This window comes from Oncorhynchus tshawytscha, linkage group LG10, assembly GCF_018296145.1.
Source record: "Oncorhynchus tshawytscha isolate Ot180627B linkage group LG10, Otsh_v2.0, whole genome shotgun sequence".
In the NCBI taxonomy this organism is placed as follows: domain Eukaryota; kingdom Metazoa; phylum Chordata; class Actinopteri; order Salmoniformes; family Salmonidae; genus Oncorhynchus; species Oncorhynchus tshawytscha.
The window spans coordinates 69827397-69847730 of NC_056438.1; the positions used below are offsets into that span (position 1 = coordinate 69827397).

The 20334-nt window shown below is 47.4% G+C and overlaps 1 protein-coding gene across 1 annotated transcript; it reads right to left on the bottom strand.

Annotated features, from left to right (window-relative positions):
• Positions 1 to 369: 369 nt before the first annotated feature.
• On the bottom strand, positions 370 to 10332 carry gorasp2 (golgi reassembly stacking protein 2). The gene is made up of 10 exons (XM_024436175.2): positions 10137 to 10332; positions 9247 to 9327; positions 8888 to 9091; positions 8473 to 8559; positions 8210 to 8340; positions 7989 to 8124; positions 5370 to 5493; positions 1765 to 1851; positions 1562 to 1651; positions 370 to 1388 (listed from the first exon to the last, which is right to left on the bottom strand). Exons 1-10 carry the CDS (start codon positions 10197 to 10199, stop codon positions 1282 to 1284), a joined length of 1110 nt encoding a protein of 369 aa, XP_024291943.2. The 5' UTR covers positions 10200 to 10332; the 3' UTR covers positions 370 to 1281.
• Between the last annotated feature and the right edge of the window lie 10002 nt (positions 10333 to 20334).

Consider the following 20334-nt stretch of genomic DNA (forward strand, 5'->3'; position numbering starts at 1 on the left):
ACTCATATCCCAGTTCTCTCAATAACAAATGTCTATTGATTTGTTATTGTACTACTCTACTGTAAGCCATGTGTTGCGTTTTTTCACTAACCCTAGCCGACGTGACGCCACTTGGGGTGCGTAACACCCAATGGAACGCACAGGTGCGCTAGGTTGGCTCACAATAGTACAGATAGCGTCATGCTTTCTTGGTGAGGGTTTTAGGCTATAATTATTGTAATACGCTTGCTCTGGTCATTTTAAGCAGGATAATGAAATATGCAAGGTAAAAGCTTAAAACAAGTAGGCTAATCTATAGACAACCTATACATTTTTGAAAGCAACGAAAGTGCATATTTTGAAATAGAAAAACACGCACAAATAAGAAAGTATTTTAAAATTCCATTTGCTTTATTGCTCGAGTATGTTTACAGGGTGTTTTCATAAAGTTGTAACACAGCGCCCTCGTGTAGTTGAAAAGCCTAACTTCGCCTTCATTTCCTACCTCTTCAACCCACCATGCCAGAGGCAGCCCCGTCTAACCCCCAATACGATATTTACCACAAACCCTAGTCCAGCCACAAATAGTTCATAGTTCTGACGATATCCCTGCCTATTTCGGTCCCCTCTGGCATGGCCATCTAGTGACTACCACCCTCACACAACGTTTAAGGGTAGGCTATAGAGTTCTGTTAGAAACGAAAGGTGCATGGAGAGAAGAACACAGGGACAAACATGCCTAATATTTCAAAACGTGGTGCAAAATAATGCAGATTTCATTCTTTAACAGGAACAATCAAAGCAATTAAACAAAAAAATTATATATAAAGGAATATCTAGCTAATAGAGGTCTGTGTTCACTAAAGGGTACTGAAGAGAATTGGAATTTTGAATGAAACTAAGGCAGTGTGGGTCAGACAGGCTGGCAGGGCTTCCCTGCTTGTTGCCACTCAGCCACTTCTTTATTCCTCTGCTCCATGTTTCCAACTGACTGCACCAGCCTCACCGTGGCAAATTATTCTGTCCCTCCTGGCTAAATAAATATGAGAGAGAGAGAGAGTGAGTGAGAAAGAAAACGAGAGAGAGAAACCGGCAGGTTCAATTCTGGGTATGAGACTTTTCCTGTGTTACGACGACGTCTTCGTGGCAGCCTTTGATTCCATGGTCGCCGAGGCGACGGCTGGTTCTGTGGCAGCAGAAGCGGGAACTGTGGCACCAGGGAGGGTCTGCTGCTCTGGGGCGGGGGTGACTGTGGAAAGGGTGAGGGGGTGAAGGAGGAGATGTCGACAGGGGGAAGGGATGTTACCCCCTGGGGTAGGAGGGGAGCTGGGACAGCATGGCAGGCAGGGGGGGGAGGGGGGCTAGACCGGGCAGGTTCAGAGGAGGGAAGGGTGCGAGTGGAGGGAATCCTGAAATGGAGGGGAGAGGAGAGGAAGGGGCAGGTGAGAGAAAAGAGAGATCTGTAGTTGAACACAGGAATAATCACACTGGTACATAATACTTTAATGCCTGGGGGTGGAAACCCACTGTTAGCATTAGCTGTATAAACCTGCTGTTCGTGGTGGCAGTAGCCCACTAATACCTGCTAGCGATACAGCGCTGAGGTCTGGTAGTGCGGTGAGGTTGGGGAGGTTTGGGAATGGGGGCAGGCCACCTGGGAGAGGCAACAGACCTACAATAGCACACAAATAAACATACTTAATCAGTGTAGAAAAGGTATTGTGTGTAAGATTAGATCGTTTCAATTCGATCTTGAAATATAATTCTGAAGAGGCGTGTACTGACCTGGTAGCGTGGTGGCAGGGTTGAAGGTCGTGGAAGCTGGGTTTAGGGGGCTAAGGGAGGTGGGCAGCAGGGGAACGGTGGGGAGACCTGGAAAAGAAAGAAAGAGTGAGAGTTTGAGCAGTTAGCACACAGTTGTATAGGAGAGAGAGGACCTTTTAGACCAAGGGTGGGCAAACTACGTCCCGCAGGCGCCAGCAGGAACTTGGAGTAGAAAATGTCATAAATAAGTCATTATTTTGGGTAGAATTTATTTTTATTTTTTTTAAATACTCCAGGCCCCACTAATATTTAAAACTAAATAAATTAAAGGCTCTGGAGCGGCAAACCGCCCTTGCTGTCTCTGCCTGGCCGGTTCCCCTCTCTACACTGGGATTCTCTGCCTCTAACTCTATTACAGGGGCTGAGTCACTGGCTTACTGGTGCTCTTTCATGCCGTCCCTACGAGGGGTGCGTCACTTGAGTGGGTTGAGTCACTGACATGATCTTCCTGTCTGGGTTGGCGCCCCCCCTTGGGTTGTGCCGTGGCGGAGATCTTTGTTTGCTATACTCGGCCTTGTCTCAGGATGGTAAGTTGGTGGTTGAAGATATCCCTCTAGTGGTGTGGGGGCTGTGCTTTGGCAAAGTGGGTGGGGTTATATCCTTCCTGTTTGGCCCTGTCCGGGGGTATCATCGGATGGGGCCACAGTGTCTCCTGACCCCTTCTGTCTCAGCCGCCAGTATTTATGCTGCAGTAGTTTGTGTAGGGGGGCTAGGGTCAGTTTGTTATATCTGGAGTACTTCTCCTGTCTTATCCTGTGTCCTGTGTGAATTTAAGTATGCTCTCTCTAATTCTCTCGGAGGACCTGAGCCCTAGGACCATGCCTCAGGACTACCTGGCATGATGACTCCTTGCTGACTCCACCTGGCCGTGCTGCTGCTCCAGTTTCAACTGTTCTGCCTGCGGCTATGGAATCCTGACCTGTTCACCGGACGTGCTACCTGTCCCAGACCTGCTGTTTTCCACTCTCTAGAGAGACAGCAGGAGTGGTAGTGATCGGACTGGCCACCCCTCATAGCCTGGTTCCTCTCTAGGTTTCTTCCTAGGTTTTGGCCTTTCTAGGGAGTTTTTCCTAGCCACCGTGCTTCTACACCTGCATTGCTTGCTGTTTGAGGTTTTAGGCTGGGTTTCTGTACAGCACTTTGAGATATCAGCTGATGTACGAAGGGCTATATAAATAAATGTGATTTTATTTAAAGGACCTACAGTGCATTCAGAAAGTATTCAGGCCCCTTGACTTTTTTCACTTTGTTGCGTTAAAGCCTTACTATTTTCCCTTATCTACACATAATAGCCCATAATGACAAAGCAAAAACAGGTTGAGATATTATTGCAAATGTGTTAATAAAAAACAGAAATGCCTTATTTACATAAGTATTCAGACCGATCATCCTTGAGATGCTTCTACAACTTGTTTGGAGTCCACCTGTGGTAAATTTAATTGATTGGACATGATTATGAAAGGCACACACCTGTCTCTATAAAGGTCCCACAGTTGACCGTGCATGTCAGCAAAAACCAAGCCATGAGGTCGAAGGAATTGTCTGTAGAGCTCTGAGACAGGATTGTGTCGAGGCACAGATCTGGGGAAGGGTACCAAAATATTTCTGCAGCATTGAAGGTCCCCAAGAACACAGTGGCCTCCATCATTCTTAAATGGAAGAAGCTTGGAACCACCAAGACTCTTCCTAAAGCTGGCCGCCCAGCCAAACCGAGCAATCGGGGGAGAAAGGCCTTGGTCAGGCAGGTCACCAAGAACCCGATGGTCACTCTGATAGAGCTCCAGAGTTCCTCTGTGGAGATGGGAGAACCTTCCAGAAGGACAACCATCTCTGCAGCAATCCTCCAATCAGGCCTTTATGGTAGAATGGCCAGATGGAAGCCACTCCTCAGTAAAAAAGGCACATGACAGCCCGCTTGGAGTTTGCCAAAAGGCACCTAAAGGACTCTCAGACAATTACAAACAAGATTCTCTGGGCAGATGAAACCAAGATTGAACTCTTTGGCCTGAATGCCAAGCGTCATGTCTGGAGGAAACCTGGCACCTCCCCTACTGTGAAGCATGGTGGTGGCAGCTTCATGCAGTGAGGATGTTTTTCAACAGCAGGGATTGGGAGTAGTCAGGATCGAAGGAAAGATACACAGAGCAAAGTACAGAGAGACCCTTGATGAAAACCTGCTCCTGGTTGCTCAGGACTGGGGCGAAGGTTCACCTTCCAACAGGACAACGACCCAAAGCACACAGCCAAGATGATGCAGGCATGGCTGCGGGACAAGTCTCCGAATGTCCTTGAGTGGCCCAGCCAGAGCCCGGACTTGAACCCGATCGAAAATCTCTGGAGACCTGAAAAAGCTGTGCAACGTTGCTCCCCATCCAACCTGACAGCGCTTGAGAGAATCTGCAGAAAAGAATGGGAGAACTCCCCAAATACAGGTGTACCAATTTTGTAGCGTCATACCGCCTTTGGTCGTCTTTCCTTCCAGTTCTCTGCTGCCCATGACTGGAACGAATTGCAAAAATCTCTGAAGCTGGAGACTCATCTCCCTCACTAGCTTTAAGCACCAGCTGTCAGAGCAGATCACTGCACCTGTACATAGATGGGCTGTTTACAGATGGGCTATCTACCTACCTCATCCCCATACTGGTATTTATTTATTTAGCTCCTTTGCACCCCAGTATCTCAACCTGCACATTAATCTTCTGCTGATCTACCATTCCAGTGTTTAATTGCTATATTGTAATTACTTCGCCACCATGGCCTATTTATTTCCTTAACTTACCTCATTTACACTCACTGTATATAGACTTTGTTTTCTTTTGTTCTACTGTATTATTGACTGTATGTTTTGTTTATTCCATGTGTAACTCTTTGTTGTTGTATGTGTCGAATTGCTACACTTTATCTTGGCCAGGTCACAGTTGCAAATGAGAACTTGTTCTCAACTAGCCTACCTGGTTAAATAAAGGTGAAATAAATAAAGATACCCAAGAAGACTCCAGACTAATCGCTGCCAAAGGTGCTTCAACAAAGTAATAAGTAAAGGTTCGGAATACTTATGTGCATGTGATATTTCTGTTTATTATTTGTAATAAATTTGCAAATGTTTTTTTTTACTCAAAACCTTTTCTTTGTCATTATGGGGTATTGCGTGTAGATTGAGGGTGGGGGAAACTAAGCAATTTTAGAATAAGGCTGAAATGTAACAAAATGCTTACAAAGTCAAGGGCTCTGAATACTTTCCGAATACACTGTATATATTTTCAAATAACTGCCTGTTTTCTGGCCCGCAAATTGATATTGACCAAGATTTTTTTTAATAAAAAAATAATATGATTTAAGTGCGACCCTAAGTTGTATTTCAAAATCCCGATGTGACCCTGGAGAAAAAATAAAGAAAGTTTCCCCATCTGTAGCATTTCCAGTGGGAGTTTGAAGGGGGTGGGGAGGCCATCTGGACCCATATTAAAACTGATTGGTCAAACCCTGGTGCCAAATTCCATTCCAGACATTTCTTAACACTTTGATACCATATTATGTTGAGAGAGAAAGCAAGAGAGATTAAGTACCTGTCTGAAGCTCACTTGGAATGGTGGGTGGAGCTGAGTTGATTGACAGGCTGGACAGCGAATCTTCTAACCCCGTGGGGACAGAGGGCACAGCAGGGGGTGGGGTTACAGCAGAGAGCTGCACCTGAGTGGGAGGAAGAAAAAAGGCAAAAGCAGAGAGAAAGATAGATGGAGGAATAGAAAAATATGTGAGGGGTGGCTGATGAACAGGGAAGGTCAAGTGCATTTATTAGTAATTCATAATTCTAATGAAAACCTTTCCTCTCGGTCTCGCCTGTCTGCACTGGGAGGGACAGTCATACATACAGTACCAGTCAAAAGTTTGGACACCTATTCATTCAAGTTTTTTTTTAAAGTTTTTTTTTTTTTTACTATTTTCTACATTGTAGAATAATAGTGAAGACATCAAAACTATTAAAATAACACATATGGAATCATGTAATCATAAACATGTTAAAGAAATCAAAATATATTTTAGGAGTTTCTTCAAAGTAGCCACCCTTTGGGCGCCCAGTGGTGCAGCGGTCTAAGGCACTGCATCTCAGTGCGAGGCTTCACTACAGTCCCTGTTTCGAAACCAGGATGCATCACATCCAGCCGTGATTGGGAGTTCCATAGGGCTGCGCAGAATTGGCCCAGCATCGTCCAGGTCATTGTAAACAAGAATTTGTTCTTAACTGACTTGCCTAGTTAAATAAAACTTTTTTTTTTGCCTTGACAGCTTTGCACGCTCTTGGCACTCAACCAGCTTCATCTGTTATGCTTTTCCAACAACTTTGAAGGAGTTCCCACATATGTGTACTTGTTGGCTGCTTTTCCTTCACTCTGCGATCAACTCATCCCAAACCATCTCAATTAGGTTGAGGTCAGGTGATTGTGGAGGCCAGGTCATCTGATGCAGCACTCCATCACTCTCCTTGGTCAAATAGCCCATACACAGCCTGGAGGTGTTTTTTGGTTCATTGTCCTGTTAAAAAACAAATGATAGTCCCACTAAGCGCAAACCAGATGGGATGATGTATCTCTGCAGAATGCCGTGGTAGCCATGCCGGTTAAGTGTGCCTTGAATTCTAAATAAATCACTGACAGTGTCACCAGCAAAGCACCCACACACCATGCTTCACAGTGGGACCTACACAGAGATCATCCGTTCACCTACTCTGCATCTCACAAAGACACGGCGGTCTGAACCAAAAATCTCAAATTTGGACTCAGACGAAAAGGACCGATTTCCACAGGTCTAATGTACATTGCTCATGTTTCTTGGCCCAAGCAAGTCTCTTCTTATTGGTGATGTTTAGTAGTGGTTTCTTTGTAGCAATTCGACCACGAAGGCCTGATTCAGTCTCCTCTGAACAATTGATGTTGAGATGTGTCTGTTACTTAAACTCTGAAGCATTTATTTGGGCTGCAATTTCTGAGGCTGGTAACTCTCATGAATGCATCTTCTGCAGCAGCTGTAACTCTGGGTCGTCTTTTCCTGTGGCGGTCCTCATGAGAGCCAGTTTCATCATAGAGTTTGATGGTTTTTGCAACTGCACTTGAAGAAACGTTCAAAGTTCTTGAAATGTTCCGTATTGACTGACCTTCATGTCTTAAAGTAATGATGGACTGTCGTTTCTCTTTGCTTATTTGAGCTGTTCTTGCCATAATATGGACTTGGTCTTTTACAACATATCTTCTGTATACCACCCCTACCATGTCACAACACAACTGATTGGCTCAAACGTATTAAGGAAAGAAATTACACAAATTAACCTAACAAGGCACACCTGTTAATTGAAATGCATTCCAGGTAACTACCTCATGAAGCTGGTTGAGAGAATGCCAAGCGTGTGCAAAGCTGTCAAGGCAAAGGGTGGCTACTTAGAAGAATCTCAAAATATATTTAGATTTGTTTAACACTTCTCTGGTTACTACATGATTCCATATGTGTTATTTCATAGTTTTGATGTCTTCACTATTATTCTATAATGTAGAAAATAGTAAAAATAAAGGAAAACCCTTGAATGAGTAGGTGTGTCCCAACTTTTGACTGGTACTGTACATACATAATGAGCCTTTCATAGCTCATAACCTAGCCCTGGTCGGGGGGGGGTCTTTTTGCCCTCATAACAGCCTCAATTCGTCAGGGCATGGACTCTACAAGGTGTCAAAAGTGTTCCACAGGGATGCTGGCCCATGTTGACTCCAATGCTTCCCACAGTTGTCAAGTTTGTGTAAAAAAAAATCCAGCTGCATTGCAGTTCTTGACACAAACTGGTGTGTCTGGCACCCTCTACCATACCCCTTTCAAAAGGCACTTACATATTTTGTCTTGCCCATTCACCCTCTGAATGGCACACATACACAATCCTTCTTTAACCCATCTCCCCCTTCATCTACACTGATTTAAGTGGATTTAACAAGTGACAACAATACGGGATCATAGCTCCCATCTGGATTCACCTGGTCAGTCTATGTCATAGAAAGAGTTCTTAATATTTTGTACACTCAGTGTATGTCATAGTAGAAGGATTACAAAAGAGCATAAAGTGACAGTGTCCACTGACCGTCCAGGCAGTTATAGCTGTTCTGATTCTGGGCTCTGTTTTGGTCGAGTTCTGGGTCGATACTAACCTCAGTGAATCCGTCCTTGAGCGCGCTGATGGGCTCACCACTGGGAATGTGACCCGGAAAACTAATCTTCTTCCCTTCTTCAAATGGCCGGGTGGGAATTCTGTGCAGGTAACCGTATCCGATGCCACATCCCAGACTGTAACAGGGGAACAGGAGATAGCATTAGCGTGATGTCACTTGTCAGACTGAAGTGTGTAGCCTGTGTATTGTATGTTGGTTACCTGCCCTCCCCTCCCCAGGAACTGTTGGGGGTGATGACCACCTCTCTGCAGTTGTCTGTGTCTGTGTTATAGACATATAGCTTCAACCCCTTCCCCTCATGGGTCTCAATCAGAGAAAACAGGTCCTCCGACTGAGGAGAGAGAGAGGTGGAAGGGAGGGAGATAGATAGAGATCAACTTCAATGACTTGTACCCAAATGCTGATTGGAAGTCTTAACTCCTAGTGTAGAATGCATGGAATAGTAGTGTCAGTGTGTGCGCACCTCGTTCATAACGGTGTCAGCTCCTATGATGTAATCAGTGTGGGGCCGCAAGCCAGCCAGGGCTGCCGGAGAGTTAGGCTCCACCTCCTGAGAAAGAGAGACCCTTGGTTAATTGTATTTTATATAGCAAAGCAAGTCAGTTAAGAACAAATTCGTATTTACAATGACAGCCTACCCCGGCCAAACCCTAACAACGCTGGGCCAATTGTTCTCCACCACATGGGACTCCCAATCACGGACGGTTGTGATACAGCCTGGAATCGAACCAGGGTCTGTAGTGACACCTCTAGCACTGAGATGCAGTGCCTTAGACCGCTGCGCCACTCGGGAATCCCAACTTATATCAAGAGTTACACCTGCCCGGTACACTGGGGCGAGCTAAATTGGGCACATCCATTGGCTACTGGCTACTCACCAGCACATGCCAGATGTTCTCATTGGCTCCCTCGAAGCTGCAGAAGCGTATGGAGACACCCAGCAGGCCCTGGCCACCCCAGAGGTTGCTTGGGGTGACAGTGGACTCCCTGAGCTCCAGGGTCTTAGAGGAGTAAACCAGCATTCTAACTGGCTTCTCCACACTGGCCTTCAACAGGTCCTTCAGAGTGTCATTGTCCTTGTTCTGAAACACAGACAGGGTAAATTATAGAATTAGAATAAGTAGAATGGACAATCAGATCTATACAATACAAGACAGCATCCTCAGTGGGGGTTTGTGTATGTGCATGTAGTAAGTGTGTGTTGAACATACCGATTCAACAGCATGTCTTTGCTTACCAGTCTTTCGTTGTTGATGGAGACGATAAAGTCAAAGAAAGGCTCCAGTCCTGCACGGTGTCCTGGAGAATTCTCCTGAACCTGAGGAGAAGAGAGAGGAGACATGACTTGTAACAACTGTATTTTGTGAATGAAGGGGAGCACCTGGAACAAGGTTTGAACAAGGACCATGGAAGTTACAGGTTATCTACACCACCGCCTGTGACATGAGATCCAGCTAAGGTTCTGTCTTCTTGGCAAAGGTTAGGGCGTTGCACATCATCTTTGAACTTTTAGCAGTAGCCTTAGAATGAAATAGGTATTACAAGCTACACCTGTAATACCAAAAGGTTGGTTACCTGTCTGTCTCAAGATCAAATGGATCCTTGTCACATCAACATATTGAAGATGGAGGTCTATACATTTAGGGAGTAATGAGACATTCAGGTGGTCTGACAAATGTGTAAATCAAAGACATGACTCTGTGATTTTGAGGATTCTGTCAGCAATGCGGCAGCACCTACAAAAGTTGACATTATGACAGCTAGCTAGCATTGAGCTGGCTAGCTCATTTAAACACCATTCACTCTATCTAGCTGCCTGGTTGTTTTGACAGCTAACCTTGTTTACCAAACAATACATGCAACCAATAACACTCATACCTTTCAAAGCTGCATGTAAAATGATATGCAAAAATGTAACTTGGACAATTACACAATACAACTGTAGCAAATGCTGGGGAAAATAGCGTTAACAATGTCTATTAGCATTAGCTGCATGTAGGCCGGAATGTGATCCCCGGCCTCTATCTGACGGTGAGGACACAATTAGATCCTGCTGATAGACCATTCTTACGGATGCTAACATTATTTTGCAGACATCAAAAAAAAAACAAAAAAAAAAACACATACCCGAAGAACATGGTAGCCTTCGGATCCTCCTCCCGGTATCTCGACACTCTGCGACCCCCCCATGTCACGGCTGGTTTATATCGTAGTTAGGATTTAATGCTTGATATTTTTCTGCTCAAGTAATATTGCTAACTGGCTAGCTTCAACTCTACTAAGGCGGCCTGCCAGCTGAGCACTTGTGTTGTTACGTGGCAGTCCACCAGGAAACAGGGCTGATGGGAGTTTTCCCATAGCCGCAGATCTAGAATCAGTTTATCCACCCAAATACTGTAATTATTAATTAGTGGGAAAATTGTCAAACTGACCCAAGACCAGTGTCTATGACCAAGTGTAGGCTGGTGACATGCGCAAGTCTTGGGCTTCAGGTGCTGCTTTTGAATTGTGATATGCAGTATACTCAGACAGTAGTACTAGTATTGGCATATTGTACCATTATATCACAATTGACTGTAAAACCTAGCAGCTGTTTTTCACCCCTCAAAAAAGTGGGTAACAGATTGATAAAGTAACACTGGTAACATTTGGCAAGCACTACTGGAGTGCCAAGTCTAGGACCAGAAAGCTTCTTAGCAGTTTCTTTAATGCAGGGAAACTTAAATCCATTTTACGAAATTTCTATCAGCATGTTAAATGTGCAACCAGAGGAAATAGAACTGAACCACCTTTACTCCACACACAGACGCTTACAAAGCTTTCCCTCGCCTTCCATTTGGCAAATATGAACATAACTCTATCCTCCTGATTCCTGTTTACAAGCAAAAATTAAAGCAGGAAGCACCAGTGACTTGATCAATAAAAAAAGTGGTCAGAGGGGGCAGATGCTAAGCTACAGGACTGTTTTGCTAGCACACTGGAATATGTTCCGGGATTCCTCCGATTGCATTGAGGAGTACACCCCATCAGTCATTGGCTTCATCAATAAGTGCATCGATGACTTCAACCCCACAGTGATTGTACGTACATACCCCAACCAGAAGCCATGGATTAACAGGCAGCATCCTCACTGAGCTAAAGGCTAGAGCTGCCGCTTTCAAGGAGCGGGACCTGAAAGCTTATAAGAAATCCCGCTATGCCCTCCGACGAACCATCAAACAGGCAAAGTGTCAATACAGGACTAAGATTGAATCGTACTACACTGGCTCCGATGATCGTCGGATGTGGCAGGGCTTGCAAACCATTACAGACTACAAAGGGAAGCACAGCCGAGAGCTGGCCAGTGACCCAAGCCTACCATGAGCTAAATTACTTCTATGCTCGCTTCGAGGCAAATAACACTGCAACATGCATGAGAGCACCAGCTGTTCTGGAAGTCTGTGTGATCAGCTCTCCGCAGCCGATGTGAGTAAGACCTTTAAACAGGTCAACATTCGCAAGGCCACAGGGCCAGATGGATTACCAGGATGTGTACTATGAGCACACGCTTACCAACTGGCAAGTGTCTTCACTGACATTTTCAACCTCTCCCTGTCCGAGTCTGTAATACCAACAAGTTTTAAGAAGACACCATAGTCCCTGTGCCCAAGAACACTAAGGTAACCTGCCTAAATTACCGACCCGTAGCACTCACGTCTGTAGCCATGAAGCCATGAAATGCTTTGAAAGGCTGGTCATGGCTCACATCAACAACATCATCCCAACAGATCCACAGATGATGCAATCTCTATTGCACTCCACACTGCACTTTCCCACCTGGACAAAAGGAACACCTATGTGAGAATGCTATTCATTGACTACAGCTCAGCGTTCAACAACATAGTGCCCTCAAAGCTCATCACTAAGCTAAGGGTAGGTAACAACACATCCACCATGCTGATCCTCAACACGGGGTCCCTTCAGGGGTGCGTGCTCAGTCCCCTCCTGTACTCCCTGTTCACTCATGACTGCACGGCCAGGCACAACTCCAACACCATCATTCAATTTGCCGATGATACAACAGTGGAAGGCCTGATCACTGACAACGACGAGACAGCCTATAGGGAGGAGGTCAGAGACCTGGCTGTGTGGTGCAAGGACAACAACCTCTCCATCAATCTGATCAAGACAAAGGAGATGTTTGTGGACTACAGGAAAAAGAAGACTGAACACGGCCCCATTCTCATCAACGGGGCTGCAGTGGAGCAGGTTGAGAGCTTCAAGTTCCTTGGTGTCCACATCACCAACAAACTGATATGGTCCAAGCACACCAAGACAGTCGTAAAGAGGGCACGAAAAAGCCTATCCCCCTCAGGAGACTGAAAAGATTTGGCATGGGTTCTCAGATCTCCAAAAGTTTCTACAGTTGCACCATCGAGTGCATCCTGATGGGTTGCACTGGTATGGCAACTGCTCTGCCTCCAACCGCAAGGTACTACAGAGTGTAGTATGAACGGCCCAGTACATCACTGGGGCCAAGCTTCCTGCCATCCAGGACCTCTATACCAGGCGGTGTCAGAGGAAGGCCCGAAAAATTGTCAAAGACACCAGCCACCCTAGTCATAGACTGTTCTCTCTGCTACCGCACAGCAAGCGGTACAGGAGCACCAAGTCTAGGTCCAAGTGGCTTCTAAGCAGCTTCTACCCCCTAGTCAAATGGCTACCCAGACTATTTGCAGTGCCCCCCCACCTCTCACCCCCTCTTTACACCACTGCTACTCTTTACACCACTCACACTGCTTTTCTTTATCTTGGCCAGGTCGTGGTTGTAAATGAGAACTTGTTCTCAACTGGCCTACCTGGTTAAATACAGTGCCTTGCGAAAGTATTCGGCCCCCTTGAACTTTGCGACCTTTTGCCACATTTCAGGCTTCAAACATAAAGATATAAAACTATTTTTTTGTGAAGAATCAACAACAAGTGGGACACAATCATGAAGTGGAACGACATTTATTGGATATTTCAAACTTTTTTAACAATCAAAAACTGAAAAATTGGGCGTGCAAAATTATTCAGCCCCTTTACTTTCAGTGCAGCAAACTCTCTCCAGAAGTTCAGTGAGGATCTCTGAATGAGCAAATGTTGACCTAAATGACTAATGATGATAAATACAATCCACCTGTGTGTAATCAAGTCTCCGTATAAATGCATATAAATCCTTGTATGAGCTGAAAGTTTAGAGGGACGGCCAGGTCTTGGTAGATTTGCAGTGGTCTGATACTCCTTCCATTTCAATATTATTGCTTGCACAGTGCTCCTTGGGATGTTTAAAGCTTGGGAAATCTTTTTGTATCCAAATCCGGCTTTAAACTTCTTCACAACAGTATCTCGGACCTGCCTGGTGTGTTCCTTGTTCTTCATGATGCTCTCTGCGCTTTTAACGGACCTCTGAGACTATCACAGTGCAGGTGCATTTATACGGAGACTTGATTACACACAGGTGGATTGTATTTATCATCATTAGTCATTAGCCAGTGCTTGACATGGACTGAAATAGGTGCCAGTTCTCATTTTGGGTGTGCCAGTACTGTTTATATTTAGGTGTAGGAGCTCCACAATATTTTTGAGCTAATATTCTATAAGAGAAACAGGAGCTCAAGCAGTAGAACATTTGAGGTACCGGTACTCTCAAGTCAAGGACTGGTGTACGCGACCAATAAACTTTGATTTGACATGTGTGTTATCAGGGTCAGATAATGACAGCTTTCCTCTTGACACATACAAGTTGAGTGTATTCATTTGTATTACCTAAATTGAAAACTATACGAATGAGTAACTATGGGCAATGCATTGTTTCAATCTCTGGGAATAGCAAAGAAAGTGACTGTAACTTCTGGATTCAAAGAGGAAAATATCCTCTTCTGAGACCAACATTTTTTTATTTGGTTTACTAATATACAGTCTTACTAGTATACAGTCTCAAATAAAATCTAACTTTATTTGTCACATGCGCTGAATACAACAGCTGTAGACCTTACCGTGAAATGCTTACTTACAAAACCTTAACCAACAATGCAGTTCAAGAAAGAGTTAATTAAATATTTACCAAATAAACTAAAGTAAAAAATAATACAAAATAACACAATAAAATAACAATAACGAGGCTATATACAGGGGTTCCCTGTACCTAGTCAATGTGTGGCGTGACAGGTTAGTCGAGGTCATTTGTTCATGTAGGTAGAGGTAAAGTGTCTATGCATAGATGTCAGGAAGCTTGGCCCCAGTGATGTACTGGGCCGTATGCACTACCCTTTGTAGCGCCTTGCGGTCGGATGCTGAGCGGTTGCCATACCAGGCTGTGATGCAACCGGTCAGGATGCTCTCGATGGTGCAGCTATATCACTTTTTGAGGATCTGGGAACCATGCCAAATCTTTTCAGTCTCATCAGTAAAAGTATGTAAAGATGAACTGTTCATGTAGACTAGGCCCACATCACGATCACATTAGACCAAAAAGCCCCCCCTTCCAAAATAATAACAATAATAACATTTACACATCTACAACAACAACATACAATATAGATTAGGGTAAATCAATTAATAGAAACAAATAAGAAAGATAAAAATAAACCTGTCTGTTATTAATTTAGGTAGTTGAAGCATTACTGTGTTTGTGTTATAAGTACTGTAGTTTCCATCCTAGTCTCTGACTGATGGTCATCAGCCCCAACAGAATAAGACCTAAATACAAACAGAAAAATAGACTTCAAATGGATGACACTCTTCAAATAAACAACAAGGAAAGTATGATAATTACAATGCATAGAGAATAAGAATTATGTGGAAAAATTCTACATCTCCGAAACAAATTGTGTTTATCACTGTTTATTACCAAAATAAGAAAAACTAGTAAATTAATAGTAAATTAACAGTAACTATGCATTAATTCAATCTCTGTGAATTGAATACAAAATAAATAAACAAAAATCACTTTAGTCAGACAAAAATGAATGACAGCAACATAGCTCCAAGTATTAGATTATTTCTGATGAGTTTTTAAACGGATTCTCATATTGGACCTTTGAGTAAAACCCTTCCCACAAGCAATGATAGGGCTTCTCATCAGTATAAACACATCTGTGTCTCTTAAGGCCAGTTCCGTAGTCCAACCGCATTGGGCACTCAGAGCAGGCGCTCACCTGTGTGCCATTGCTCAAGTACTTTGACAGCCATGGATGTCATGAAAGTTTTTCCACAGTGTGTAGAAATGAAAGGTCATTCTCCTGTCTCATAACGCTTGTGCCTGTGCAGCTCCCCGGACACTAGAAAAGCCTTCCCACATACGTTACACAGGAACTACTTCTCCCCCTTGCATCATGAGATGCCAAACCAATGGATTCTTCTGAACGAACCTCTTCCCACAGACAGAGCACCTGTAAGGCCGTCCTCCATTGTGAATGTGCAGGTTTATTTTTAAGACCTGTGCAGCAGTGTAACCCCTGCCACACTGTGGACATACAGGTGGCCTTTTCCCCGCGTGAGGTCGTTGCAATCTTAGACCGTCTTTTAATTGAAATCTATTATCACACTATTCACAGTGGAAGGGCTGCACAACTGTGTAAATGCTCTGAAGTGGCTTTAGGTGTGCTGGGCTTTTGAAATCCTTTCCAAGTACGCTACACAGAAATGACTGGTTGGTGCACTCTTAGACCCGCCTTTTAATTGAAATGTTTTATCACACTGGTCACAGTAGAAGGACCATGCTACTGTGTGAACGTTCTGATGTCGCTTCATGTGTGCTGGGCCTTTAAACGCCGTCCCACATTTAAAGCAGGTGTACTTCTTGGCTGAGGAGCTCTTCTCTGGGTGTTTCTTCCAGATCAGCTGGATGAGCTCCACCATGTGTCCATGGGAGAATGGGCACTGGTGTCAGGAGAAGACCTGAGAGGACAATATATTAGTCTGTCTTCCTGAGTCCTCGTGTTCACTAAGAGAGGAGGTCACTGACGGTGAGGAGGTCACTCTTTGTTCCTGTTGACCCACGTTTGCTGCGTCACCTTCATCCTCCAGTCCTCTCTCACCTTCCCCGTCTCTCCACCTCCTGTCTCACCCCCCCCCTGTCTCACCATCTCCTGTTTCACCTCCCCCAGTCTCATCACCTCCTGTCTCACCCCCCTGTCTCACACCCCCGTCTCACCATCTCCTGTTTCACCTCCCATCTGTCTCACCACCTCCTGTCTCACCTTCTGTCTCATCACCCCCTGTCTCACCTCCCCCTGTCTCACCTCCCCTGTCTCACCTCCCCTGTCTCGTCTCACCACTGTCAATGTCATCTTCCAAGTTATTTTCACAATTCAACTCTCCTCCTTTGTCTTGGCCTTCCTCGTCATTATGCAACAGTCCCTATCCCTTTTCTGAGAGTGTTCGCTCACCTCCCCCTGTCTCACCTTCCCCTGTCTCACCATCTCCTGTTTCACCTCCCCTGTCTCATCACCTCCTGTCTTACCTCCCCCCGTCTCACCTCCCCCTGTCTCACCTTCCCCTGTCTCACCTCCCCTGTTTCACCTCCCCTGTCTCACCTCCCTGTCTCACCTCCCCTGTCTCACCTCTCCCTGTCTCACCATCTCCTGTCTCACCTCCCCTGTCTCACCTCCCCTGTTTCACCTCCCCTGTCTCACCTCCCCTGTCTCACCTCCCCTGTCTCACCTTCCCCTGTCTCACCATCTCCTGTTTCACCTCCCCTGTCTCATCACCTCCTGTCTTACCTCCCCCCGTCTCACCTCCCCTGTCTCACCTTCCCCTGTCTCACCTCCCCTGTTTCACCTCCCCCTGTCTCACCTCCCCTGTCTCACCTCCCCTGTCTCACCTCTCCCTGTCTCACCTTCCCCTGTTTCACCTCCCCCTGTCTCATCTCCAACTGTCTCACCTTCCCTGTCTCACCTCCCCTGTCTCACCTTCCCCTGTCTCACCTCCCCTGTCTCACCTTCCCTGTCTCACCTCCCCCTGTCTCACCCCCTGTCTCACCTTCCCCTGTCTCACCTCCCCTGTCTCACCTCCCCTGTCTCACCTTCCCTGTCTCACCACCTCCTTTCTCACCTCCCCCTGTCTCACCTTCCCCTGTTTCACCTCCCCTGTCTCACCTCCCCTGTCTCACCTCCCCCTGTCTCACCTCTCCCTGTCTCACCTTCCCTGTTTCACCTCCCCTGTCTCATCTCCAACTGTCTCACCTTCCCCTGTCTCACCTCCCTGTCTCACCTTCCCCTGTCTCACCTCCCCCTGTCTCACCTTCCCTGTCTCACCTCCCCTGTCTCACCCCCCCTGTCTCACCTTCCCCTGTCTCACCTCCCCCTGTCTCACCACCTCCTGTTTCACCTCCCCCTGTCTCACCACCTCCTGTTTCATCTTCCCCTGTCTCAGCACCTACTGTTTCACCTCCCCTGTCTCACCACCTCCTGTTTCACCTCCCCCTGTCTCACCTTCCCTGTCTCACCACCTCCTGTTTCACCTCCCCCTGTCTCACCACCTACTGTTTCACCTCCCCTGTCTCACCTCCCCTGTCTCACCACCTCCTGTTTCACCTCCCCTGTCTCACCACCTCCTGTTTCATCTTCCCTGTCTCAGCACCTACTGTTTCACCTCCCCTGTCTCACCACCTCCTGTTTCACCTCCCCTGTCTCACCTTCCCTGTCTCACCACCTCCTGTTTCACCTCCCCCTGTCTCACCACCTACTGTTTCACCTCCCCTGTCTCACCTCACCCTCTCACCACCTCCTGTCTCACCTCCCCTGTCTCACCACCTCCTGTTTCACCTCCCCTGTCTCACCTCCTCCTCTCACCACCTCCTGTCTCACCTCCCCCTGTCTCACCACCTCCTGTTTCACCTCCCCTGTCTCACCTCACCCTCTCACCACCTCCTGTCTCACCTCCCCTGTCTCACCACCTCCTGTCTCACCTCCCCTGTCTCACCACCTCCTGTTTCACCTCCCCTGTCTCACCTCACCCTCTCACCACCTCCTGTTTCACCTTCCCCTGTCTCACCACCTCCTGTTTCACCCCAGCCCTGTCTCACCTCCCCCTGTCTCACCTCCCCTGTCTCACCACCTCCTGTTTCACCTCCCCTGTCTCACATCCCCTGTTTTCCTCCCCTGTCTCACCACCTCCTGTTTCACCTCCCCTTGTCTAACCTCCCCTGTCTCACCTTCCCCTGCTTCACCACCCCCTGTCTCACCTTCCCCTGTTTCACCTTCCCCTGTCTTACCTCCTCCTGTTTCACCTCCCCCTGCTTCACCTCCCCTGTCTAACCTCCCCTGTTTCACCTCCTCCTGTTTCACCTTCCCTGTCTCACCTCCCCCTGCTTCACCTCCCCTGTCTAACCTCCCCTGTTTCACCACCTCCTGTTTCACCTTCCCCTGTCTTACCTCCTCCTGTTTCACCTCCCCCTGCTTCACCTCCCCCTGTCTAACCTCCCCCTGTTTCACCTCCTCCTGTTTCACCTCCCCCTGTCTCACCTCACCCTGTTTTCCTCCCCCTGTCTCACCACCTCCTGTTTCACCTTCCCCTGTCTCACCTTCCCCTGCTTCACCTCCCCTGTCTAACCTCCCCTGTTTCACCACCTCTTGTCTCACCTCCCCTGTCTAACCTCCCCTGTTTCACCTCCTCCTGTTTCACCTTCCCCTGTCTTATCTCCCCTGTCTCACCACCTCCTATCTCACCAACTCCTGTCTCACCTCCCCTGTCTTACCTCCCCTGTCTCACCACCTCCTATCTCACCAACTCCTGTGTCAACTCCCCTGTCTCACCTCACCTCCCCTGTTTCACCTCCCCCTGTCTCATCTCCAACTGTCTCACCTTCCCCTGTCTCACCTCCCCTGTCTCACCTTCCCCTGTCTCACCTCCCCCTGTCTCACCTTCCCTGTCTCACCTCCCCTGTCTCACCCCCTGTCTCACCTTCCCCTGTCTCACCTCCCCTGTCTCACCTCCCTGTCTCACCACCTCCTGTTTCACCTCCCCTGTCTCACCACCTCCTGTTTCATCTTCCCCTGTCTCAGCACCTACTGTTTCACCTCCCCTGTCTCACCACCTCCTGTTTCACCTCCCCTGTCTCACCTTCCCTGTCTCACCACCTCCTGTTTCACCTCCCCTGTCTCACCACCTACTGTTTCACCTCCCCCTGTCTCACCTCCCCTGTCTCACCACCTCCTGTTTCACCTCCCCTGTCTCACCACCTCCTGTTTCATCTTCCCTGTCTCAGCACCTACTGTTTCACCTCCCCCTGTCTCACCACCTCCTGTTTCACCTCCCCTGTCTCACCTTCCCCTGTCTCACCACCTCCTGTTTCACCTCCCCTGTCTCACCACCTACTGTTTCACCTCCCCTGTCTCACCTCACCCTCTCACCACCTCCTGTCTCACCTCCCCTGTCTCACCACCTCCTGTTTCACCTCCCCTGTCTCACCTCACCCTCTCACCACCTCCTGTTTCACCTCCCCCTGTCTCACCACCTCCTGTTTCATCTCCCCTGTCTCACCTTCCCCTGTCTCACCACCTCCTGTTTCACCTCCCCTGTCTCACCTCCTCCTCTCACCACCTCCTGTCTCACCTCCCCCTGTCTCACCACCTCCTGTTTCACCTCCCCTGTCTCACCTCACCCTCTCACCACCTCCTGTCTCACCTCCCCTGTCTCACCACCTCCTGTCTCACCTCCCCTGTCTCACCACCTCCTGTTTCACCTCCCCTGTCTCACCTCACCCTCTCACCACCTCCTGTTTCACCTTCCCCTGTCTCACCACCTCCTGTTTCACCCCAGCCCTGTCTCACCTCCCCCTGTCTCACCTCCCCTGTCTCACCACCTCCTGTTTCACCTCCCCTGTCTCACATCCCCCTGTTTTTCCTCCCCTGTCTCACCACCTCCTGTTTCACCTCCCCTTGTCTAACCTCCCCCTGTCTCACCTTCCCCTGCTTCACCACCCCCTGTCTCACCTTCCCCTGTTTCACCTTCCCTGTCTTACCTCCTCCTGTTTCACCTCCCCCTGCTTCACCTCCCCTGTCTAACCTCCCCTGTTTCACCTCCTCCTGTTCACCTTCCCCTGTCTCACCTCACCCTGTTTTTCCTCCCCTGTCTCACCACCTCCTGTTTCACCTTCCCCTGTCTCACCTTCCCCTGCTTCACCTCCCCCTGTCTAACCTCCCCCTGTTTCACCACCTCTTGTCTCACCTCCCCCTGTCTAACCTCCCCTGTTTCACCTCCTCCTGTTTCACCTTCCCCTGTCTTATCTCCCCCTGTCTCACCACCTCCTATCTCACCAACTCCTGTCTCACCTCCCCTGTCTTACCTCCCCTGTCTCACC